The sequence below is a fragment of the Schistocerca gregaria genome, chromosome 1 (genome assembly GCF_023897955.1).
Source record: "Schistocerca gregaria isolate iqSchGreg1 chromosome 1, iqSchGreg1.2, whole genome shotgun sequence".
Taxonomy (NCBI): Eukaryota; Metazoa; Arthropoda; class Insecta; order Orthoptera; family Acrididae; genus Schistocerca; species Schistocerca gregaria.
Genome location: NC_064920.1, coordinates 263807327 through 263833922, shown reverse-complemented (window position 1 = coordinate 263833922; position 26596 = coordinate 263807327). Strand labels below are relative to the sequence as shown.

Sequence of the window (26596 nt, the reverse complement as noted above, 5' to 3'; positions counted from 1 at the left end):
CGTATTCCGCAACCGCATTTCTTGTACATAATCCATCTGTCAAACAGAGAATGTTGGTGGATTACACAGATCTTAATAAGAAATTGGTCCTCTGTTCCATTAAGCTGCCAGGCTTGTATACCTGTTTTGCATGTTTCGCAGGTTTCAATACTTTTACTACCTTGGTTTTGAACCATAAATATTATCAAATTCCGTTCGATAAGAAATCAAAGCGTGTCATGACGCTAGCAATGGATCGGAAGTTTTTTGCGTTTAATAGGATGCCTTTTAGGTTCACCACTGGCACAGGACGATTATCGCTGCACATGTAGTATTGAAGTAAAAAGTTGAAGTTGGTGTTGCATTACCTGGATGAAGTGGTGATTTTTAGCAAAAACTGACAGGAGTATCAGCAACATTTGGGGGAAATATTTATGTACCTTAGGAAGTTGGGACAAACTCATATCCGAAAAAGTGTGTTAGGGAGTACCTGACACGTCGTTTTTAGGGCACATTCTGTCACCGGAAAAAATCAAAACTGATCTTGAACGTAAAAGAACTGTTGAAGATTGCCTCTCACTAAGAAATTCTAGGAAATAGCAAGATTTACGGGAATTGTCAATTATTTTTTAGGAAAATAGTACGATATTTCTCGCAGTCGATCAATCTACAAAGTGAGATACCGAAAAAGCTTACAGCACAGGTTGCAGCGTTATAGGCTTTGAAGGAAGGCTTGATAGACGTCGCATTGTGACGATGCCGAACTTTGATAAATAATTCGTTGTGGAAATTTATGCCACAATAGTCGGCGTATTACTTTAAAACTACCAATGGCTGGTATCATATGCTTCTAGAGGATTAACACCACTGGAAAATAAGTACTCCGTTTACCAACTTGAGGCATTGGCAGTAATGTTAGACCTGGAAAAATTCAAGTTCTATATGGATCGTAAACCCTTTCAATTGTAGACCAACAATTAGACGCTGAACTGGGGCCTGAGGTGGCGGTGGTGCACGAGCTGCATCTCTTCGTGCGTCAGTCGAATTTTGGCTTTCCTTTTCCAAGTGAGGCATGCCAGGGGAACTGAAAATCTTATTGCAAAGGTGTTGAGCCGTATATTTCGAAGGAATTCTGAAGAAACTGTGATCAGAGGGTTGAATTAAGATAGCAAGATACAGGGAATAAATCACATTTGAAGGAATTTCCTGCATTGTTTAATGGTGCTGCCAAATATCAGAAAGAGGATGAGTCCTTGAGAGAAATTAATCGAAAAATAGAAAGAAGAGAAGTTATTAGGCCGTATTCTATGAGGAAGTATTCGACGTAGCAATAGGCCATGGATAGTAGAACAAACGGAAGTTTTATCTTCGTTACTCACTTACTACCAGTAACCTTCAGGTAGGGGGTGGGTGTTTTAAAAATATTTGTCAAGATCCGGAAAGACGAGAGTATTTGGATTATGGTTCAAGCACGCGGAATTTCTTGCCTGAGTGGGTCCGTTCGTCAAGTCATGCTTTGGTATGCATGGCGGCTTTCTTGAGGTTCTCTTGGTTCCTTCTACAACATTAGTGATCACATAATCTGCAACATACTGTCTGAAGAGAGATTTCGGTGCCTTTGAACCTTTCCCAGTGTTAGTTTCTAATAATGGCACGGCCTTTACTTCCAGACTTTTCAAGGAGTTCGTTTATGGACTGGGAATTAAGCATTCCAGCACCACGCTGTATTACACGATCCAGTCATTCGTGCAGAGCCTGAACTCTAACTAGAATGTAGCCTCAGTTGCTTATCACTACTCTGACCACACTTAATGTCACAAAACTCATGAATAGTTCATGTATGCCTTTAACACAGCTAGATGTGAAACACACAAGTTCATGTCTTGGTATTAATGTTTGCACTTAGAACTAACTACCCATTGCTTAACTTGTGGTTGTATGTGCATTTTTTGCCCAAAAAGATTCCCCTAAGGAGAAGATATTCCCTAAGGATATAAAGGAGAGGTGACATGGAGCCCAAAAACATGCTGGTAGCCTATGAGCTAAGGGCTAAGTCTTACAATACTCTAAACCTACTGTCCCAGCAAAGATTATTTATATTTTTTATTATTTCACAAGCGTCTCCGATATAAGGTAGCCGCTGATTCCTTTCGAGCTTCTACCATCTACTCTCTGATTCCACTCAGGTTGATTGTCAATGATATTTCTTTCCAGTTCTTGTCAATCACAACAGATCTCATTAACCACATATTTTGTTGAAAATTCATTGCTCCAGAGGACATAAAAATATTTTTGCAGCATGAAAAGTAGAATACTTACTTCATCTCCCTCTTCTTCTATAAATTTTCTAGATATTTTACTTGAATTGTAGCTTCATTTGGATGTTGATAAAAATATCTGCATTTGTTTGTGGGAAAGGTACGCATCCTGCTGATGGAATTCTCTTCCAAAGAAAAATCGGTACCAAAATCAGTTATCTTACAACGTTAAACCTTATACTTCCTTCAAGCATATAGGCTTTCCTATGGCTATTGCTCATTCATGGGCATTCGGCTGCCTCATATTTTGTTGTTGTGTTACCTCCACCATCCCCCACCCCCCCCTTCTACTCTACTTGACAAACAGGAGGAGCTACGTGTAAGTTGTGCTCAAAGTAAAAATGTCGCGTAGGAGTTTCTGTACATTCTGATATCACAATATACGAGCATTTGTTAAATGTAATATTCTCAGACTTAGTCCCTGAAAAAGTTTTGCTGTAAGAACTACATAATACAGTCACAAAATCCAACGAATTCAAGCAAGTTGGATAAATTTAAGTGCAGAACTATTTTACAGGAGTAGATGATCAACAAAACCTTTATTAATTCCAACACAATCTTGAGTGTAGCTGTGTTAACTATAATAACGAAACCTACAACGCCACTGTCAGCACCGAATGTGTAGTACATATTATGTGAAAATCACATTCTTATTTTTGTTGTCTTAATTCCAATGACCGGCTTGATGCAGTTCTCCACGATAGCGGAGTGCTTCCGATATCACTAACTGATCATCCCTTCTCTGTTCCCCTCAAGAATGCCGAGTGGGTGGAATAATTGACGGTTAACCTCTATCAGCTCCATTGCCTCGAATTTTTTAGTCTTTGTTATTATGCAATAAGTCTATGGGAAGAAGTAACATATTGTCCAATTCTTCTCCAGAAGTGCGCTCTTGAAATTTCGACAATAAAACTCTCCGTGGTGCAGAACGCTTCTCTTGCAACATCTGACACTGCAGTTTGTTGAGCATCCCTCAAACAGTCTCGCGCCGATTGAACAGACCGGAGACGAAACGTAGCGCTGTTCGTTGGATCTTCTCTATCTCTTCTATCATTCCTACCTGGTAAAGATCCCACACTGATGAACAGTACTCAAGAATCGGTGAAACAAACACCCTGAAGGCCGCTTCTTTCGTGGATAAGTTACATTTCGTTAAGGTTATTCCTATGAAACTCAGTTTGGCGTCAACTTTCCATTCCATTTATTTTAGTGGTCATTCCACTGAATTTCGCACTGGATTGTTACTCCTAGATATCTTACGATAGATATTGTTTTCAGAAATTTGTCGTCAGCAGTGTAGCTGTGGATTTCCTTCCTTATACATGGTCAACACGTTGCAGGTCTTTCGGCAAATCGATACTGTCTTCTGCCGTTGCTAATTTCTTACAGACAACCGTATCATCTGCGAGCAGTCTTTACCTTCGCATCTGTAGATTTTGTTCCGTTAAAAGGAACTTGTTGAAATCTACCTATAGTACTGTTTTCAAGCTCCTTTAATGATTCACCTTTTTTTCCTAGAAATTTACGGTGATACTTAAATGTAAACTGCAGCACATAGCGGTTGAGTTGTTCGTCTTTTTGTAAACTACTGCTACTTTACACATTTTGAATTCGCTTAGTGGTTTAGAGTATCTTAAGACGTTGCGTATATGTCCAGCAAAAAGAAATTCCCCTGAATTTACTGTAAAAACGTTACTTGGAACTACAAGCGTAGACGTTCCACTACGCACGTCGTCTTTCTTTTAGCGATATAATTCATCCTACAGTGGTTCATCGGCTCCGCGTCACATAACGTTATGACGGCTGCACATGAACAGCGAGAAAAACCGACTGTTGTTCTCTCTCGTCTTTTATAAGACCTCGTGACCGGCAAACTATACATGACATTTGCCAAGTTTATCCTTTATATAGACTCTGTGTGCACCAAGAGGATGGAAAAGGCCCAGCAGGGCGTTGGTGTCAGAAGAAACCCGCTAAGCAAGGCGAGAACTAAACAGCCTACAGAATCTTGCTTCCACTTCATCTGTCTGTCAGCGGATTCCTGGAAGTGGGTGGACAGTGCTACGTGGTCGCTTTCGCACTTGATGCGCCAGCAAGTCGTGGCGCGTAGAACTTCCAAGATTCATCGCCTTACGCATTAGTCATCGCAAGAAGATGAACTGAGCAGACGCTTATGCACAGATCCACCACTGAATGACGCTGCGATATCATTGTTGGAAGAGGGACTAAATTTCGCGTCCGTTCTGAAGACTTTGCCAATCAAGTATTTTGTCAGAGCTATTGAACACTGTGTCTTGAGACTTCCCAGTGAGTCTGTTGAAGAAATAAGGTGAGAGACTTGCTAAGTCATAACTCGGATGTCAGAACCGAAACAGGACATCTTTAAGAGAAGACACAGAAATTGTATTTTTACATGCTGGCAAGGGAAACCGCTACTGTTCTTCTGCCTGTAACGTCTTACTTTGTCAAGACGACATTTAGTGTAGGACTCAGAGCATCGTCATTTCCATATGGATCCAAGGGATCAAGTACACTGGAACGCGTTCGGTCTCCTGAAATGCAGCCAGTTTCCTGACTATCTGAGAAAGAGCATGAGGGTATAAAAATAGTTGCATCACGACTTTAGCCCTGCTCAAGATACATAACGAAGGGTTTGCACTTTTTGCTGCATTACGAGCAGTACAGGAGCATCCACATATTACCTAGCAAAATATCTGACTTCCCTTTTGAGCTCTTTGGTACAAACATGTGAACACCAAATTCAAAACCTAGAAGGTATTGCACAACGACTGAAGAATTTTCTCCCTGAACCAAATGGCGCCTTAGTGCGTTTCGACGGCACAGCTTTCCAAATATATGCTTACTTTTACTTACTTTTTATTTAACGAAGAGTATTTTAAGCAAACTGCTGTGGGTAGCGCTCTGTTTCCCGTACTAGATAACCTTCTTATGGAAGACGTCGAGAACAATGCATCAACCGGCCGAAGAGACCGAGCGGTTCTAGGCGCAACAGTGTGGAACCGCGTGACCGCTGCGGTCGCAGGTTCGAATCCTGCCTCGGGCATGGGTGTTTGTGATGTCGTTAGGTTAGTTAGGTTTAAGTAGTTCTAAGTTCTGGGGGACAGATGACCACAGCAGTTACGTCCCATAGTGCTCAGAGCCAACAATGCATAACAGTCGGCGGTTTTGTAACCTAAATGGTTTTGGACATATATGGGCTACATCTTTGCGACATGGATACAGGAGACAGCAACGCTCCCTACATTTTTGGATCATTGTAACTTTTTCCATCTGAGCGCTTGAATAACCATGGAATTGAAGAAAAATGTAGACCTTGCACTTTTAGACGTCGTGGTTCATAAGAGAAGGCAGTTCCTTGCATCATAGGGTGTCCAATTAACCAACTCACACCTACTTACATCTACGAGCTGCGAGATGTCGCCAACCATCCCAACGAAGTTGTGTATTACGGAACCTTTTGCATGGAGCTTGAGTTATCTCGGATCGAGAAAGCTTACCAGCAGAGGTTAACCACTTCACTCTGTGTTCATCTAGAACGAGTACTATGATTATCAGACTCGAAATGCATTTCAACCAGCACACATTATACCTCAAGAATGCAAGAAAGAACTGAGGACTTCAGAAGCGACGCTGACCCGATGGCTGACGTCGCAAAGCGCATCGGTTACGCATCATTACGAAACAGGTAGTTCTAAGTCTAGGGAACTGATGACCTCAGACGTTAATGCCCATAATGCTCCTAGCCATTAATACACATCATTAAGAGAAAGGGTTCCCTAACACTTTCATTGGGCTCTGAAGTTATTTCTAAATCCATAGATGAATCATCCAAGATAACACGTTGGGTTCATCCAGCTACCCAATTACAAATTTTGTTTGTTGTCCCACATCAACGCACTTCCGGCAATGTGCTCTGGTGTAGTACCGAGTCAGATGACTTTCGGACGTCGAGAAGTACTGCATCTACCTTGTTCCATATCTTTCAGTATATCTTGCGAGCAAAGAGTGAGTAGGGCTTCAAATGACCGATGTGTTAGGAATCTGTGTTGACTGGCATAGATGACAGTGTCCTGTTCGTGATAACTTATTAAATATGATCCCAGGATATTCTACAGCAGATGTATGTTAAAGACATTCAACAGTAGTTCTCTCAATCGTTTTTGCTACCCTTCTTGTAGACGGATGTGTACTGTGCCTTCTTCCAACTATCAGACAGATTTTTGCTCCAGGCATTTACGGTATGTTGCGGTTAAAGGAGAGGCTGACACAGCTGAAAATTCTATGAAGTATCTGTTTCAGATGCCATGGGGCTCAGGATGTTTGTTGTGATATAGTGATTTCGTATTTGTCACTAATATCAGTACTGACACTAAAAAGAAAAGGTAATTCTGGATGAGCTAGCTGCTCATCGGATTATTTGTAAGTAGGCAAGTAAATTTATTGCACTATGGCCATATACATGCTGCGACAAAGCGCGGCAGTTGCAGCTTGCTTTCTCATAGTAACACTGTTGCCCATGGCAGTGTCTGCCGACGTCGTGGTTTTTTCCCGTATCGAGACACTTGATGCAGTGGCGCTTGAGTAACTCAACGCTTGAACTCAGAGAAGAAGCTTCTGTTGCATCGCTCATCAACGCGCAGACAACGACCAGCGCTCTAATATGCCCATCCTTCACTTACGTAGCCGTCACGCTGGCGGCCAGTACAAAGTGGAGGACGAAGTACTGAAGTTAGCACGCAGAACCATTACATTCGTTGCAGGGACAGAACCGATGTGAAGCCTACACAGACAGTATATCTGACTGAATAGCTTATGATTAACGGACGAACCAAAGAGGACATATAAAGCAGAGAAGCACGGGCGAAGAGGCTTTCGTGCCCGAAAGGATTTTATTGGTGTCACATATTGGTTTTAAGTGAAGGAAGGTACTTCCGTATATTACGTTTGGTCTCCAGTACTTTACGGACGTGAGTCATGGACTGTGGGGAAACCAGAAAAGAAGAGAATGGAAGCGTCATTGTGGTGCAATAGGAGATGTTGAGATTTTGGTGTATTCATAAGTAATGAGGAGATTCTCCGCAGCACGGACGAACTGAGAAACATGTGGACAACTTTGACAAGACGAAGAGATAGAATGTACGACAATCCTTAAGACATCAAGAAATAGGTTCCATGGTACGACAAGGCGCTGAAAGGATACATACTGTAAAGGAAGGCTGAGACTGGAACAAATTTAACAAAAAATTGAGAACGTGGGAGGCAAGTCCTGCCCTCAGATGAAGAGCGTGTTACAGGTGAGGAATTCGTGGAGGGCAACATCAAACCAATCGGAAGACTTCGACCGCTAAAGGAATAGTTAGTCACAATACCGACCGAATGGGTTTGGCGATAAAATTTTTGAACTTCAAAATGAAAGCAGAACTTTCACATGATGAACACATGAGACAGCGTTTTCATGCCACAACAACCGCCGGGAACAAATTAAGAAGGCTGAAACTGCCATTTATCATGAACGGTCACAACTTGTTTGTTGCAATCCGTTAGGAAGAATGACGGGGCGAGTATTCCAGAAATATCAGCTGGAATACTGTGACATAGTGTATATGGAAGGAGTGTGACATAAAGAGAAAACTGTTAAGCACAGACTATTAGGAGGCAAGAACTGATTATCTTGTGACACGAAATACAAGTTTAAAATCTCGGAATATGAACTATATGTAAGTGTTGTTAAAGTTAAGAGAGTAGATGTAGGTTGGGGCAACGTTTAATAGTATTAGTTATAATTCATGATAGTCTGGACAAGAAAGTTGCAACGAACTATGGACCCAAAGGTCTCTTGAACAAGTAAATGTTCTTTCAAATTCTATTCGCGTGATGAGCAAAGGAAGAGCGACTATTTCACCTATGTTAACGCTTTTATATTACCCTGAGAATCTGTAACTTAGATAATGTTCATGACAACGTAACTCCTACACACTTTTCTCATACACACACAATCTGACAAAAAACTTGGCGCACCCAGGAGACATGGCGGGATACCAATTTAACTTCGTACACGTACACACCATTGGCGGGTATGTAAGTCATTAGAGTTTGAATTCTCTGTGACAGGCAGAACGGCCAGCAGAGTGCATGGGTGTTGTGGATGATTAGGTTTCTTGGCAATTCTTGCACGATATATATTAGGCGTGAACTGCGTCTGATATTAAGTGATCATTTTGAAGGACACGGACAAGCCAAGAAGTCATGTGAGACAGCTTTATCAATTTGGAAGAGGTCATCGGTCTCCATTTTGTCAACTGGTCGAAACCTGCATTCTCCAGAATTTTGGCCCATCTGGAATCACAGCGGCGCGAAGTTGGACAATGAGAAAGTCTTGGCAGGCACTCATTATGAAGGTTTCGGTTGAACATGCCTAAGCAAACAAGGAAGACTCGCCATACTGTGCACCAAGCACGCCGAAATCCCTTGATATTTATGCCTGCCATCCGAGGACATGTTACGGACTCACTGAAATATTCTGAGTCGTCGGGCATCTTTGGTCGGAGAGTGCTTGCAGCATAGGCTGCTGTTAACACCGCAACACGAACTGTCGTGTTAGAAGTCATGTCCTGACCGGGTTGTTCTTATCCATGAAGCGTGATTCTGCACTATTCTGGATAATCATCGTTGGCGACTATGGCGGTGAACTGCGGAAAGGTCGCATTCTTCCAACGTTTTGAAGAAGCACAATGGTATTACTCCTGGCGTAATGGTGTGGAGAGGCTTTCGGGTACGACTCCAGGTTACGGCTGTTAGTGGTTGATAGAACTCTGATGGCACGACGGTAAGCCACGGTCAACCCACATCTTATAGTGTTATCTCTCAAGTGACAGTATCACGGTGCCGCTTTTCGACAGGACGATGCCCGTACGCACATGAAATTTGTACCTACAGACTGTCTGCGAGGTTTTGAAATACTCCTGTGGCCAGCATAATCCACAGTCTGTACCCAATAGAACGTGTCTGGGCCCAGCTCGGGCATCATTCCCGCATTCCAGAGAAACCAGCTTCCAGCTATCCAGATTTTGGTTTGCCGTGATTCCCTAAACCGCTTCAGGAAAATATCGGGATGGTTCCTTTTAAACGGCACTGCCGATTTCCTTCCCCATCCTTGCCAGCACCAGAGGTTGTGCTCTATCACTAATGAGCTCAATGTGGACGGGACGTTAAACCCAAGCTTCCTTCCTTCCTTCCTTCGGACATCATCTACGTTACAGAACTAGTTTCTGTGGTATTTATTTATTTATCTATTCATTTAACCTGGCAAGATTAGGGCCATCAGGCCCTCTCTTACATCTGACCAGGTATTCTACTTATTTTACGTTCATATGTTTTAGTAGGCATGTTAAACTACATCTAGTACAAAAAGTGAAATAAACAATTAGAAAGGTGCACCTCGAAAAATACATACATATAGAGTTTATATTCACAGATCATAAGTACTGTTATAATTATACATTATTGAAGAGACAGATTTTAGATAGGAGTGCTGGCAGAAGGGAGTATGAGGGAGACGCATGGCGATGGGAGGAGAAGAATAGAGAGACATGACGAAACATAATTAAGAAAATATAAAGGAAAAGAAGATTGCGTGGCTAATAGAGATAGATGAAGAGGAAGGCATCTCAGGAGCAAGATAGGAGACGCTATCTTTGCTATTTGACAGATGAGAGGATTGGGCTTGTGCATTAATTTTGTGGAGAACTTTATGAGGGAGCGAAAGGCTATTTACAATTTGTACAGAAACCAAATAGCAGTTATAAAAGTCGAGGGACATGAAAGGGAAGCAGTGGTTGGGAATGGAGTGAGACAGGACTGTAGTCTATCCCCGATGTTATTCAATCTGTATATTGAGAAAGCAGTGAAGGAAACAAAAGAAAAATTCGGAGTAGGTATTAAAGTCCATGGAGAAGAAATAAAAGCTTTGAGGTTCGCCGATGACATCGTAATTCTGTCAGAGACAGCAAAGGACTTGGAAGAGCAGTTGAACGAAATGGGTAGTGTCTTGAAAGGAGGATATAAGATGACCATCAACAAAAGCAAAACGAGGATAATGGAATGTAGTCGAATTAAGTCGGGTGATGCTGAGGGAATTAGATTAGGAAGTGAGACACTTAAAGTAGTAAAGGAGTTTTGCTATTTGGGGAGCAAAATAACTGATGATGGTCGAAATAGAGAGGATATAAAATGTAGACTGGCAATGGCAAGAAAAGCGCTTCTGAAGAAGAGATATTTGTTAACATCGTGTATAGATTTAAGTGTCAGGAAGTCATTTCTGAAAGTATTTGTATGGAGTGTAGCCATGTATGCAAGTGAATCATGGACGATAAATAGTTTGGACAAGAAGAGAATAGAAGCTTTCGAAATGTGGTGCTACAGAAGAATGCTGAAGATTAGATGGGTAGATCACATAACTAATGAGGAAGTATTGAATCAGATTGGGGAGAAGAGAAGTTTGTGGCACAACTTGACCAGAAGAAGGGATCGGTTGGTAGGATATGTTCTGAAGCATCAAGGGATCACCAATTTAGTATTGGAGGGCAGCGTGGAGGGTAAAAATCGTAGAGGGAGACCAATAGATGATTACACTAAGCAGATTCAGAAGGATGTAGGTTGCACTAGGTACTAGGTGATGAAGAAGCTTGCACAGGATAGAGTAGCATGGAGAGCTGCATCAAACCAGTTTCAGGACTGAAGACCACAATAACAACAACAACAGTAGGAAATGCTTCAACTTCTTCTTAAAAGCATCAGGAGAATGGATTTTGCGTAAGGTAAGGGGCAATTGAGAAGGAGTTTGCAAAAGATTGTGTTTTATGAGTGGGCACAGTTAGGATACCAAATAGGAGTGACCTCGTGTTTCGATTAATCTATGAAGCAAGGTACAGGGGTGCTTGCGCGACGAGGAGTCGGTGAAGTAGACATAGATTGTGGTAGTCACGCAATTTGTCCTGCCGCAGCCACCCTAGCTCGGAGTATGAAGCACTAACATGATCATCTCGGCGAATGTTGCAGGTGTAACGCACACAGGCATTCATGGTTAGCTATAGCCCTCTTTTGTTTTCACTACTCAAGCCTTGTTGAAGCACATTACAATAGTGAAGGTTCGGTAGAACGAGTGCTTGCACGAGCTCGCGTTTCAAGTCCTGTGGAAATATGTTCCGAAACTTTTTGAGAGCATAGAGACAAGCAGACGTCTTTCGGCACACTGCGACTGTATTCTCCGCCCAGTTGAGATGCTCATCCAAAGTTACACCCAAGTTCTTCACTGTTTTCTGATATGGTATTGGAGTACCGTCGAGCACAATAGGAGGTAGCTGTTCGCGGAAATCTGAACTTATTAATTTCTGATGGGCTATGAAGATTACTTGCGTCTTTTTTGCATTTAATTTAAGCACCAGGTTTTTCGCTCATGTCACTACTGAAGACAGATCATCATTCATCTGAGCGATTGCAGTGTTTACATCTGCAGGTCTGACGCTTAGGTAGAGCTGGAGGTCGTCGGCATAGAAATAATATTTACAAGAGGACAGAACCGACGAAATATCGTTAACATATAAAGAAAACAAAAGTGGTCCTAAGACTGATCCTTGTGGCACTCCCGACGAAACATGTTTCCAGGAAGGTTTTTCGTTTACGCAGACAACACATTGCTGTCTGTCTTTTAAGAAGCTTTCAAACCATCTCATTGCACTATCAGAGAAATTAAGCGGTTGCATTTTTCTGAGCAATATGTCAAAGTTAACAGTGTCAAAAGCTTTGCTGAAGTCCAGTAGCGTCAATATTGTTGCCTTTCGATTGTCGATGGCATATTTCAAGTCATCAGTTACTTTAATTAGAGCAGTGTTTGTGCTGTGATGTTTACAGAAACCTGATTGAAATTTGTCATATAGGCTGAATTTATGCAAGTGATTTGGTCACGAACAATATATTCAAGTGCTTTGGAAACAGCAGGAAGTATTCTAATTGGTCGGTAATCACTAGGCAGTTGCGGGTTTTCGATCTTAGGGATGGGTCGAATTATGCTTCTTTTCCATGCAGTGGGGTATATTCCGTTCACGAGGGAAAAATTAAATATGTCAGTTAAGACAGGTACTAAGACATCGGCAACATTCTTAATCATGGTTATACCGATACTGTCGTTGCCTATTGCATCACAATAGATTCTCATTATTGCTTTTCTTGCTGTATTTGTTGTTATATGTTTTAGATGGAAGGTATCGTTGTTAGTTATCCTGTTTGGGGATTCTTGTGGACGGTAATTATTAGCCGTGCGGGTATTCAAAGGTGCAGAGAAGAATTCGTTTAATTGGTTAGCTGACACATGAAAAGTAGTTTCCGATTTTGCCTTTCCGACCCCCAAGCTACGGAGATTCTTCCATAGACTCGTGGCCGTCAGATCGCTGCATACAAGGGAGCGAGATTGCCTGATTTTAGCATTGCGAATGCATTGTTTCACCCGGGGAGTGTACAGAATTTTTATGTACTTAAATTTCATGTTTGCCTTCATTTCCTGCTCCTCCTCTTCATGCTCCACTTTTCTTGTCAGACAGAGTATGTATCCGTTTGATTAGAGTCTTTTAAGGAATAGCTTACCGCTTCAGTTTCAGTATATCAGTACATGGACAGAGGTAATCTGGGTGAGAAACATGTCGAGCCACAACTATCACCTAGACGAAGGCGTAGTGCAAGACGACAACGAGACATCAGGAAAAGTAAATTGGATGCACTTAGATGGTTCTCATGTGTCCTCTCAGTAATATGGTGCTTAGACGAAAATATAATGAGATTTGAGAGGTACATACAGAAACAAGGTCTTTAAATGTGTTGATGTCTGCAATTCTGCTTTATCTAACAATGAAAGAAAATCCTTTACCTGCTGATGGTGAAGGGATAACTTGACATGCCGTGACCAATGAAGTCAACGGAATTCTCGGTTGGAGTAATGGATACAGCTTTGCCGAAGTGTCTACCCCGCCGATAAACTAGAATGGTCTATGGAAACTGAGTAAATCCTTATCATGCTGCCCAGACAACTAAGTGGACTAGTGGATTCCAGAATAAGAGTTCAGTGCCTCAGCTACTGTACCACCTCGTATGGGATATTTTAGCTGTACCTGAGTGTTTGTTGCAGTCTGACGTCTCATGAAAATTAAATTTTGAACTTCCCTTTATGTTGGAAACCATCCATGACCTAAATATTACGCAGTAATTTCATTTCAAAATAAGTAGTGTACTTATCCTATTCCACAACTTTTTTTCAGTTAATAACCTAAAAAAGTATGTTTGCTTCCACAGCGGCTACCGTGCATTAATTGCTACTTTACTTTTTCTGTGTTACACGTGCTGCAGTATTCGAGAGTGTTTTTTCACAGTCTATGATTCACTTCTTGCGATGCTGTGCTCCTGACGTAATCTCAGAAATTTCATTCTCAAATTGAAGACTATTTATGATACTAGTAGATTCTTTTTTGCAAGGAAGACTCTTTTTGTTCTTTGCGTATGCTGCTCTGCATCTCACGAGTATGTTGATTTTGCTTCGTCCACATGGCCACTCACAGGCAGAGTGGGCAATACCACACGGCCAGACTCCACTTTGACCCTCGGCCTCGTGCGACACGAACGCCGCTGAACGCGCCACTCCCCTTGGGGAGAAGGTGGCCCAACCGTGCCCGGTGCCCGTCAAGATGTCTCGACAGTAGGGACCGTGGTGAAGCGTGTAGCATCTGGGGTGTACCATGCGACGCACCAGACTCAACACTGCGCACTGCCGCTACACTCCGAGGCAGCAGCCTAAAGACGGCTGACCGCGGCCGTCAGCACGTTCAGCCGTTCGCTAACAGTGGCCAGCTCCTCCTGCTTCCCTACACAACAATCACACATCGTATCCTATCTATCCTAAGAAATCAACAATTTACAGTAGAGAGTTAGGTAATCAACTTTTAACTAACCTGCTAATTCACTAAAGGCGGCTGATAGCTGACACATCTTTTTGGAAATAATGAAAATAAGCACTAACTGTCTCTGGACTCTATTCAAAACAAATACGAAATCTATGGAACACTATTACTAGTACTCGAAAAGTAAAGCTTCCTAAAAGCAAAAACCACACGGAAAAAGAAGTGATAAGTAAGAAAAACGCACTTGATACTTAAATTTGCGTAGCTTGTTGCACAGGAAGTGTGAAGCACTCTGTAGTGTCAGGTAACCTTCTGGTTCATGAAACTTTACCTTTACCTACGACCTGTTATCAGCTAACTATATGGTTTTAATAACCCCACGCACTTTCCTTTTAGCACCGAATGCTCCACATATGTTATTATAAGCTTATCTGTTCGAAATGTACACTATCTATATATACTTGTAAAAGCAATGGAATCGACGCACCCGTTTGAAGAGCGATGTGGTTGTCAGATTCCTGCCTTTCAAAAGTTTCAACCAGACTTCAAAAAAACGTTTTCGCAAAATCTGTCTCCCAGAATGAAGTGCAATTTACGCATAAGCGGATTATCGGTGTGATAAAGACTCACATTCAGACACTTTTCATTACTGAGCGGTATTCTTCCCAGTAGAGATACTGAGCTGCATTACGATGTATGGCTCGAAGCTTCAACATCTCTACGTTTTCAGAGAGGGTGACCTCCTAATCATGCTTCATACCAATGCTTACAGTGAACCACATCGTAAAAATTACCATATAGAGCATCGAAGACCTACTCGCTGCACAAAACACATTTGGCGTACTAATTGGAATCGGTGTGCATCAGGTGATATTTATGTGGCAGTCAAGATGAAACTGCCGCTGTCTTTATTTTTCATGTGTAACAAAATGTTCAGCAATATTAATGAAACATCAATTTACAGAGATGGGTCCATTTAAAAAATAAAAATATTTTTGACACGAATATTTACTGTACATTTCAAACACCTACGCTGACTTTTCTGGACACCCTCACTTCGCTGTATCATTTCAGTTTGTAGCGTACAATGGATAGTATATAATGAGGTGCACGTGGATACGTACTACGATGCTCATTAAATTATGGTGTAGCTACTACACTGACTAAAACAAAGTGTGTGAGATTATGCAGATACTGAAACTTCGTACAGAACTAAAACTGAGTGTCGCTGTGGAACTCAGATAAACATGTTTATCCTCTGTGAACTAATTTATAGCTTATGAGTTTTTCTGGCATGACTGGAAATTTACTGAGTTCCACCTAATATCCAGACTTCAGATATATTACTGCTCGTCTGTTATCATTGGACCAGCCACTCACGACGTGTTTGTCTCTTGCTGCAGGGTCGTGCGACAAGTGCTCCCAGAGACGTACGAGAACGATGCACACCTCGACGTGACCTATACGGTGTTCGTGTGGTTCGCCTTTCTGCACACATGCAGCACTCCTGCACTGTACGCCTCGTGGACTCTCAGTCCGTAAGTACATTCTCTACTTCTGTGTGTGTAATAAAGCCGGGTGACGCAGTGGCCGTAGTTCACCTTTTCTTTTTATCGCAGCTCTGAGCTCATTGCTACTAAACAAAGCCATTTAATATATCGCTTCAGGACGGAAGCGCGAGAAGTTAATATTTAATATTGCATGGAATATTCATTCTCAGCGAGACACTGCGTTACTGCAGAATTCATAGGATCCGTCTTACAAGCACAGTTGCCAGGTTCATTTTCATACTGTAGGTAATATACCGGGAGGTTATAATTAAACTTTCGCTGCTTGAGAGGGCCTCCGTGAAAAACGAGTGATCGTAGGATAATGAAACTTCGTGGGAACATCTGTAGGGACATGTCGAAGAGAAATAATGAAGAAACGATTGGAGGAAACACATTTTAATTTCCGCACGAGAGGGTAACATTTGTCAATTGTGTACCTTGCTTACTCAGTATGACGACCATCTGCATCCACTGCAGCGTGAAAGTTTGACCATTTCACAATTGTTCGTAATACTTTTTGAACGATGGACTACGGTGTGTTCGGCTGTCGTTACACAGCTCGTTTACTGCTTTCAGATTGCACCTTACGTCCAGAATTCTCAGCCATGGCAACAGTAGCTTCTTCTATAATTTGTAGCACAATTCGTCCTTGGCTTCTCCTAGGAGAAATTCCCAAGTCAGCTTTTAATTCGAACTTTCAAATCTCGTTTTTGAATCCCAGTGCGGAAAGAGGAGCTTTCCCCTTATTCCTTTAACACGTCTATTCTCGCGAAGAGTAGTAATACCATTGCTGTTGTTTCGATAAAACAGCTCTACAAATAAAGCTCTGTCTACCACGTCCAGACAAATGTTGATTGCTGCAACTGAAATGCAGTCTGATGCTTGTGTTTCAAGCTTTCGTCGTGGTATCTCTACCGGCGCGTAACGGCAGGTCATGACACTAAATCTGCTTACATTGCAAATCCTACAGTGCACACCCTATGCGTCATTCCTATAAAGGTGCGTACCAATACGGTAAACCGGTTTCCGTCTACACTGGCTGAAGTACCGAAAGTTTACATACAACCACCATGTTCTTACTCAGAAGCAATGTTCCTCGTGGTCACGAAAAAGACCTGTTCTTGCATGTAATTTATCTAGGATATCCTCGAACATAAAAGTGTATGTTCAAAAGCGTACAATCATACGTAGATAAGTTACTGACGGTCGTATGTGTCTAATAATATTCCGCAGTCAAAGATACATTTCCAAGTTAGGGGACTTAGATGGGAGAGAAGTGCAATATAATTTATATAAAAGTGTCCCAGTTTAAAATCAGGTTGGTTATTATTCCAACACCAAAAACCAATTAAGCTATGTAGAGCAGCCCCATTTCAACGATTTTGGCAAATAAGGAGGACAACATCATTGACTGCGAGCTCGAAACCCACACGTACTGCTGTCGGATTTTGACCATGAAAAAGCAGCTGGTTGGCGATTCCTATGACATCGGGAAAGACAAAGAAGATGGCACCTATGAGCTAATGGAATATCTGCACTTCATCTAGTGGAACAGAGGCCATGCAGACGACATTTTCCTGCTCACTGTGCACAACTATTGTCCACACCACTTCTTTGACATCAGACGCCTTCTAAACGAGTAAAGAGAAGGCTAGTCGGGCAAGAACAGAAATCTTAGGCTATGGTTTTGAAGTTCGACGAAAACTGACAAACTATTCCAGTTCGTGAATCAACTACCTGGCAGAAGCAATTTCGCTGTTGCACCAGCAGGAACGAACCCCTATCAAGGTGACACTCAAGGCAGCAGCCAATTATAGATGCGGTACTTCCGCATGTGCCAAGTAGTAAGTGTCATTCAATACTTTCTCGTCGTCTTCTAACAAGACTTTAAAAGGAGTGGTATGTGCCTTGCTACATAAACACGAACTGAAACATATCCTCAAGCAAGTAGAATTCATGAGATACAGTTATGGATCGCAATCGCTGTCGCACTTCCGCTTCCCACGAAATAATGAGGACAAAATTTGCTGGTTATCACGAGTGATATCCCATACAACCTTGGAATCTGACACATCATTAGAATTGAGACAATTTCGGTGACCACGGAGCAGACACAATCAAGTCGCGCATTTTAGTCAAGTCGTTTTCATGAACTTTTTGGACGTGTAGTACGTAGACTAACGGCAAAATACCCAAATTGGCCAAAAGTACTAAAAGGACAACATTTTACTATTAGAATTTTAATTACAAATTTTCTTTGAAAAGTAATTTGCGTAAGTTAGGATAATGCGTAGTATTTGTAGCATTTGTAGGAAAAGAAACATAAATTCTCTTCGGTTTCTCGTTTGTTTTGGACAGAACTAGAATTGCACATCATCCACTGTTAGTCTGTTGTCTAATTTATGTCCTTACAAAATGCGAATTTTCTTTTATAATTACTAAAAATTAGTTGATAGCGCAACCCCTGTGCCTTTATGTAACTAAAGCAATTACTTTTCATGTAAGTATAGTTCATTAGAAGTCGTTATTTTGTGCTAGTAGAACGCTCTTTGTCATGATCAAAGCCAATAGTTATTGATAAGTGTGAAAGTAGCTTATGAATAACAGAAGCATGTTTTACGTAAGTTCGATGAATTACTGAATATGTCTTTGTTTTGCGATTTCATTTTAATTTACAGTTTTGTTGCGGAAATGGCATGTTCAAGCGTTAAATGATAAAACTGAATTATTTTCTTTATTTTTACTAGAACATCCCCACCTTTCGTGTTACAAATCAATAATTTTGGAATAACACCAGAATTAAACATTAACAGATTCTATTTTGCTATAAACACTCTTTATGGTTAAGTAACAAACAGTAGAATAACGGTTCAAAAACGGTTCAAATGGCTCTGAGCACTATGGGACTCAACTTCTGAGGTCATCTGTCCCCTAGAACTTAGAACTACTTAAACCTAACTAACCTAAGGACATCACACATATCCATGGCCGAGACAGGATTCGAACTGCGACCCTAGCGTTCGCGTGGTTCCAGACTGTAGCGCCTAGAACCGCTCGGCGAATAACTGTGTGGAACAAAATTGTTTCATAGTTTACACAGTGTTTTTTATATGAGCCTATTTTCAGTTTCTAGACAGTAAACTGCTACCACTTTTTAGCAGAATTACTAAGACATCGATGGCGTAAGTGATCGTTATGAGGTAGCGTCCAGTTGGTATGCGACACACCTAATGTACAGGTAATATAGGTACGCCTTAAGTGACCAAACCTACTACGAAAACTACCATAGCCTACACTTGCTTATGACGTCTGCGGAAGACTTACAACTCTACACACGACGCTAGCTACTGCAGATGCTTGAGTTTCAAGCACGTTTCTTCAAGAAGTCGAGGCGATCGACGAGGAGCCTTGAAAAAAATCGCCATTGTATGAGTACTGATCGCGTCGCAAAGACGCAGACTGACAAAGCAGGAGCATCTGACGCCACAGTGCAATCTACTATCTCCAGGCCCACCGTAAAGACCGATAGGGGCTGACGAAGCTGTCATAGCTGCAAGACTGCAAGACGAAAGCGGAACTGAACAGCCATAGATCGACCACGGAACGTCGCAGGGTTGCAGGACGTGTCAGCACTCACGAACTAAACACAGCATACCCAGACACGCTTATCAACAACACTTTCATGTGCAACTGAAGACAACAAACAAAACACGAAAACGGGGCTGGCTCCAGCTCCCAGTAAAACGACAGCAGTGTTGACGGTATTAATAATTAGAAACGTTAGTATGACTTCCATCTTAGCAAATAATTTAAAGCTCTGTTAATAGTACTAATCTATTGATTTGTGTATATTTACCACCACCTTTACTGGACTGCCATCTCTGTGCCCAAAGTTGACTGGTATTTCAGTATTTATACTGCTAAACGAAATTGCTGTCTTGCAATATACTTACAGCTTTACTTCCATCTGTCATCGATCAAATAACCTTAAGTGGTTGGACTGCCTCTCATTTTTCAGGTAGACAATTCAGGTGAGGATATACATTCACACTACCATCCCACGCATACAAACTACAAATATAAAATAATAATAGTAGTACGCAGTTCATCTGAGAAATTTCTGTCTATATTTAATGATTTGCTGTCACCTAAGAAAGTCTATTATCTATATGTTTGTTGTTATACTATGACGTAGAAGGAAATCACGGGCAGTCTATGTCGCCTAGCATCAATCATTCATGAAAACTGTTGTAACTGTCTTCATAATTCTCGTGATTAACAAACTCAGGAGCCACTTGATTCAGTAGTAGCGGCTCCGGTCTCGGAAACTGACATACTGCAGGGAGAGCGGTGTGCTTACAATATGCCCGTCCATATCCGCATCCAGTGACACGTATGGTCTGAGGATGACACGGCGGCCGGTCGGTACCATTGGGCCTCCGTGGCCTGTTCGGGCGGCGATACTTACGTTAACGTTTCTTTATTGGAAATAAATTCGCTGATGTACAGATCTTGGCTTCAGCAGTATTAGGCATAGATATACCACCTACTAGTAACATAAATACTTCTCCCGGTCTGGGACTTGAACCCAGACAACTCGATTATCGCGAGCGGCCACCTTCACAACTTCGGCTATCCGTACACGCCTCCTGGCCCGACCCAAACTTTCATATGTCACGCTATCCACATCTATTTACTACAGCCACCTCATTTAACTGATGGCTATGCTCTTGTTATTTGTTTCGGCTGCCATCAAAAGAGGGTTTCTGAGAAGCCCTGCGGCTGGCTGAAGACAGTTGTCTGTAGCGGTATACTTCTGGAGTGCTCTGCCATCGTTTCTGAGATGGCTGCAGAATGACAAAATCTCCCGTACAAATGGCATAACTCGTCTGAAAATGTTACAAATAAGTCTCCAGTCCAGCAAATAGTTCTATATTCATTAAACGTCTTGAATAAACAAAGGGATCAGGATGGATATAGTTGAGATATTTTAACCGGTCACGAGGGTCCTATCATACAGATTAGTGTGTTTTGGTGAAAGTACAAAGTGTTTTTACGACCTTATTTGTGAAAATACGTGTTATACTTACGTGTGCATCTCAACACTTCACCATGATGCTGAGAATAAAAGGGCTTGTCACACAACAACATGATAAGCTATGTGTAATAAATAATACAAAAGTGGTCCTGAAAAATCATGCACACGAAGTACACAGATTAAATAAAAAGGAAACTCACTCAAGGTGGCACAGTGGTGCTGAAACATGTTTGGGAACTTGGAACAAACGGTGTTTTGCATAAATGGCGGACCTCACATCCTAAAGTTTTGACACGGTAAACACAAGGAGCTGCAAATCCAAATGATGACCATTTCATTGATTCATTGAAATGGGCATAAAGAAATATGTGTGGGGAATGGTAGTCTCAGCCCTTCACATAAAGGTCATTCGCACCAACAAAATAACACTGGGCAAAAAAAATTAATAATACAATAAAATACCAACCAATGCCAGTTAATTTGTCTTTACAACGTTCGCACGTTGGAAAGACTCAAATCCAGTAATAGTTCACAACACTGGAAGCGTTGTTTTACCGGATCTGGCCATGTAGCACAGTGACTGGCTTCTAGAAAACAGAGCATTGAGATACATTTAGCAAACACACAGCAACCATTTCACAAGGTGGGTGGCTCTTTCAGATTTCCCCAAAAATATATATCCCATAGCCTGTACGCAGCAGTATTTTAGAATTAACTGTCAAGACACAAATAACTAATTGAAACCCCCTATTCTGACGAATATGAGTTCGTTGACGAAAAATTACCAGAATTAACATTCTACTGTGTGTGCGGAAGATAGTGGATAAATATTCAGCTTCACCTGTCGCGGCTAAATGTATGGAGATGCAGGCATTACGGCACCAGTTGTGGAAAACTCCTATCTAGCGCATTACAAAAGGCCACTCGAAACGTCGATTCTGCAGACTCATGCCAGGACCAGTAAAATGTCAAAACCAGGGCTCACGAACTTCGAAAGTCGTCAGGTGATTGAGTGTCACTTCTGTCATACGATTGTACGCGAGATTTCCAGACTCCTAAACATCCCTAGGTCCACTATTTCCGATGTGATACTGGAATGGAAGCGTTAAGGGATACGTACAGCACAAAAACGTAGTCGCCGACCTCGTCTGTTGACGGACAGAGACTTCCAAGAGTTGAAGAGGACTGTAATGTGTAATAGGCAGACATATATCCAGACAATCATGCAGGAATTCCAAACTGCATCAGGATCCACTGCAAGTACTATGACAGTTAGGCGAAGGTCAGAAAACTAGGATTTCATGGTCAAGTGGCTGCTCAGAACCACACATCACGCCGGTAAATACCAAAAGACGCTTCGCTTGGAATAAGGAGCGTAAACATTGACAACTGAACAGCGGAAAATCATTGTGTGGAGTGACGGATCACGATACACAAAGTGGGGGTCCGATGGCAGTGTGTGATCGTCATCTGCCAGCGCATGTAGTGCCAACAGCAAAATTCGGAGGCGGTGGTGTTATGGTGTGCTCGTGTTTTTCATGGAGGGGGCCGGCCGGTGTGGCCGTGCCGTTCTAGGAGCTTCGGTCTGGAACGGCGTGACCACTACGATGGCATGATAGAATCCTGCCTCGGCCATGGACGTGTGTGATGTCCGTAGGTTAGTTAGGTTTAAGTAGTTCTAAGTTATAGGGAACTGATGACCACAGATTTTAAGTCCCATCGTGCTCAGAGCCATTTGAACCATTATTCATGGAAGGGTCTTGCACCCCTTGTTGTTTTGCGTGGAATTTCATTGAGGGGGTTTGCACCTCTTGTTGGTATGCGTGGAATTATCACAGCATAGGCCTACATTGATGTTTTAAGCACCTTCTTGCTTCCCACGATTGAAGAGCAATTCGGGGATGGCGATATCATCCTTCAAAACGATCGAGCACCTGTTCACAATCCACGGCCTGTGGCGGAGTGGTTACACGACAATAACATCCCTGTAATGGATAGGCCTGCACTGAGACCTGACCTGAATCCTGTAGAACACCTTTGGGATGTTTTGGAACGCCGACTTCGTGCCAGGCGTCACCGTCCGACATTGATACTTCTCCTCAGTGCAGCACTCTGTGTCGTTCCCCAAGAAACATTCCAACACCTGATTGAACGTATACCTGCGAGAGTTGAAGCTGTCATCAACGCTAAGCGTGGGCCAACAGCATACTGAATTCCAGCATTGCCGATGGATCATTTTCAGCCAGGTGTCCGGATAGTTTTGATCACATAGAATATTTATACCTTTATTTTTCAATTTAATATTTATCTGAATTTATACTACCACATACTTCATCCATTATTATGCTGCATATTAACAGTTTAATTTAGTTTCTTATGTAACCTGGTACCATCACACATAATTTATTTGCATAAAATTCCCGTCTAATGTATGCCATGTTAGTTGCTGAACTCCTTGTGTTACATTTTCTCTCATTTATAACCACGAGATAATATAACACCTTGACCTACTACCGCTACCCTTTATCGCAAAGCTTGACTTCTTTCTTTGTTATGCATCGTTCGCATCTCGCTGTCATTCTATTTTTACCTCATTTAATACTGTCAGTTCGGCGCTTCTCCTGATTTCTTTCATGGGCCTGTCCTTCTTTAGGTGTCGACGTTCCAGAGGAGCTATCGCGTTCCTGTAGACCCTTCCTAAACAAAAACAACACCAATATTTTATATATACCAACGATGACATTACCAGAATTAACATTTGAGTGGTGCTATTATTGGACGTTCCTCCCGATAATTCATTGACTAGCCCGTACAGTGGTCCTCTTTAAATTGTCTAATAGCCGTCAGTGAATTCGTGTGCAGTGCCTCTGCTTCCTCCGTCCTGCTCAGATCCTCTTTTTTCTCGTTGGTGTATCTAGAGCGATCATTGCGAGAAGCTGCAAAGAAGCTGATATTCAACTTGTGTATCTTTGATACTGGAGAAAAATAATCACACTTTCAGAAAATACCATCCCTACAACCCGAAACTAGTGAGAGCAAGATGCGAGGTGCGAGAACTATTGTACAATCAGTCTGACAGTCAATCCCTAGCTTGTGGTAGCACAGCACGTGAGAGCACAGACAGCAAGCAGCTGATCAGTTAAATAACGATCATGTTGGCTTAAGACAGTTTAAGACACAAGCTTTGACATTGTGCCTCATAATGGAAACAAATCTTCAGAAAAATCAGGATACTTTCCTAGGTAGGCATTTCCACATTTTCATCCTTATAGGATCGCTTTGTTGTTAAAACCCCTTTTCGTTAGGAACGGGTAGAAATATCAAGTTGAAATTGATGTCAAATATGTGGTGGTTATTACTGAGTTGCCGCTATTCACAGAGGTCCGTTGTGGTATGTAATTATCATACGGCAGCGAAACATGGCAGATATTCTAATGCGTTAATAAAGAACCAATTTACGCTGGAAAAAAATTAGTTCCAATTTTGGTCACCAGATGAAAATCTGGCTCTATGAATTCAAGAACGACATACAGAAATATTTCTATACGTTATGTATTAAGAATGGGACGTGGGCAGGAAAGGTCAAACAAGGTAGAAAGCCATGATGCTGATTTTATTGTTAACCACTGCTCTCACTATTTTTTAATATGAACACCGTTGACGTCGACGAGATCCTGTACAGCACCAGATTTGCACCTGTTGGCTAAAAATTGAACTTTTTTTCAGTGTAAATCAGTTCCGAACTAATACTTTAGCATATCTGCAAAGTACCTCCGCCATACGATAATTACAGCCAACACTGGACACTTGAAAGTAGCTGCACTTTAATTATAACCACCCAGCACTGAGGTTCAAATAGCTCTGAGCTCTATGGGATTTAACTTCTGAGGTCATGAGTCCCCTATAACTCAGAACTACTTAAACCTTACTAACCTAAGGACATCACACACATCCATGCCCGCGGCAGGATTCTAACCTGCGACCGTACCGTTCGCACGGTTCCAGTCTGTAGCGCCTAGAACCGCTCGGCCACCCAGGCCGGCCCAGCACTGAGGTCTACACTCCGTGGCCAACAAGAAAATCGAAGCTTCGAAGTCAGTGAATTTTAAAAATATTTCCTTTCATGTAACATATTCTGATACTCGCAAATTCACGCATCGAAACCTATATGGCACTTTTCTTTGACCTAGAATCCATGAAATATGGTTAGAAACAAGGTGTGACAATATAAATAAAGAAAAAATCCGAAAATTGTTGCTTTGTAATTACATAGCAGTAAAATATATATATAATATATATAATTTCATGTCTTGCCCATTTGTCTGTCTGTCCGTCTGTTAAGAACCCTCAGAATGCAACTTCCCTGTCGCACTTGCCCTGTAATGATGTCACTAGTGGCGTAGCAACTTTAATGGGTATCGGTAGAGCTCGGTACTTTGGGATTGTTCCGTTGACTTGATTCTGTTCCGGAGGACGCAGCTCTTGTGACGGTCCCTTGTTACAGGCTGGAGAAGGAGCGGCTGCGGCTGTACTTCCGCTTTGGTGAGCGCCGGCGGCTACGGAACCGCAGCCAGTCGGCCTTGGGGGCGGTGGTGCAGCAGCAGCAGCAGCAGCCGCCGGAAGCCGGTCTGGAGTCTCCGGAGGACGACGAGGAGGAGGGGGAGGAGCCGGAGGAGCAGGTGGAGGAGGGGCGGGAGGGCAAGTCCTGAGGGCAGGCCGCCGTGGGCTCCCCCACCTCCACCAGCAGCCGCAGGGTCCGAGTCTGAGGAACCGCCCTCAGCTTCCTGGCAGGCAGGCCGTGTGCGCGGCTCCTTGGAGAGGACCCACTGCCGACCGACCACGCCCTCTGTGTTCTGCCCACGGTTCAAGTGCTACGGGAACCCTGGCGGCGTCTGTTTACCAAGCTGGAAACATTCACAGAGTACTTATTCCACTGTTACAGGTTATGCTCCGGCAGCCATCGTTCTATTACTGGAGATTCGAAAACTATGGTTCGTGTGGACAAATGAATAAATTTTGTTTCAGCAACTGGAAAGTGCATATCAAAATAGTCGTCAAATGCGTGAAGAAAGAACCAAACATACTGTTCACTACTATTACAGTTATCTTGAATTAAACTGCTGAAGATTAAAGTTAATAAAGCAAAGTGCATTGCCAAGATAGAATACATCAACTGTTCCAAATATTTTGAGTCAAACTATTGAACGTCGAATGTGACAAAATGCACTATATGAATGAGACAAAATATGCCTTTAATTCCAAACATAAGGTTGATTAGATAAATTCCCTCTTCAGTGACTTCAATCATATCTTTAAAAATACAGTAAGTACGGCGGACTTGGCGCATACTTTGAATGGTTTATAGTTCCTTACAGCCGCAATCCTTTACTGATTTACCAGAGAACATCTCTTAAAGTTGTTATTGTATTTACATCTCATTTAGCAGTTCACTGTCTTCCAGGTTATCCGTTCTAGATGCTTCGGTTAGAAAAGAGATTTGAGAAGGCAAAGACTGTTTTGACACATTTTAGCTTGCTGCTATCTGTAATTGACAGAGAATATTCGAATAATAGAAGAAATTTATTTTGAACTTAACTCTTCTATGTGAATGACGATGTCCACCATTTCCGATATTAACCGTGGTTCACTCGTACGTGGTAGCTATATCGCACCCTTTGTGTCAGGGCGAAAACCAGGTGGGAATTAAAATGCGTGTTGCATTGAAGCAGAAAATAATCACTACGTGTC

General features: G+C 42.1%; 1 protein-coding gene across 1 annotated transcript in view; it reads left to right on the top strand.

Moving 5' to 3' along the window:
* The window catches only part of LOC126339987 (prolactin-releasing peptide receptor-like), a 552558-nt gene extending 526545 nt beyond the window's left edge, over positions 1–26013 (top strand). The window contains exons 7-8 of the mRNA XM_050001677.1: positions 15664–15798; positions 25353–26013. Coding sequence (XP_049857634.1) covers positions 15664–15798; positions 25353–25557 — 340 coding nt within the window. The 3' untranslated portion in view covers positions 25558–26013. The remainder of the gene's footprint in view (positions 1–15663; positions 15799–25352) is intronic.
* Positions 26014–26596: the final 583 nt, after the last annotated feature.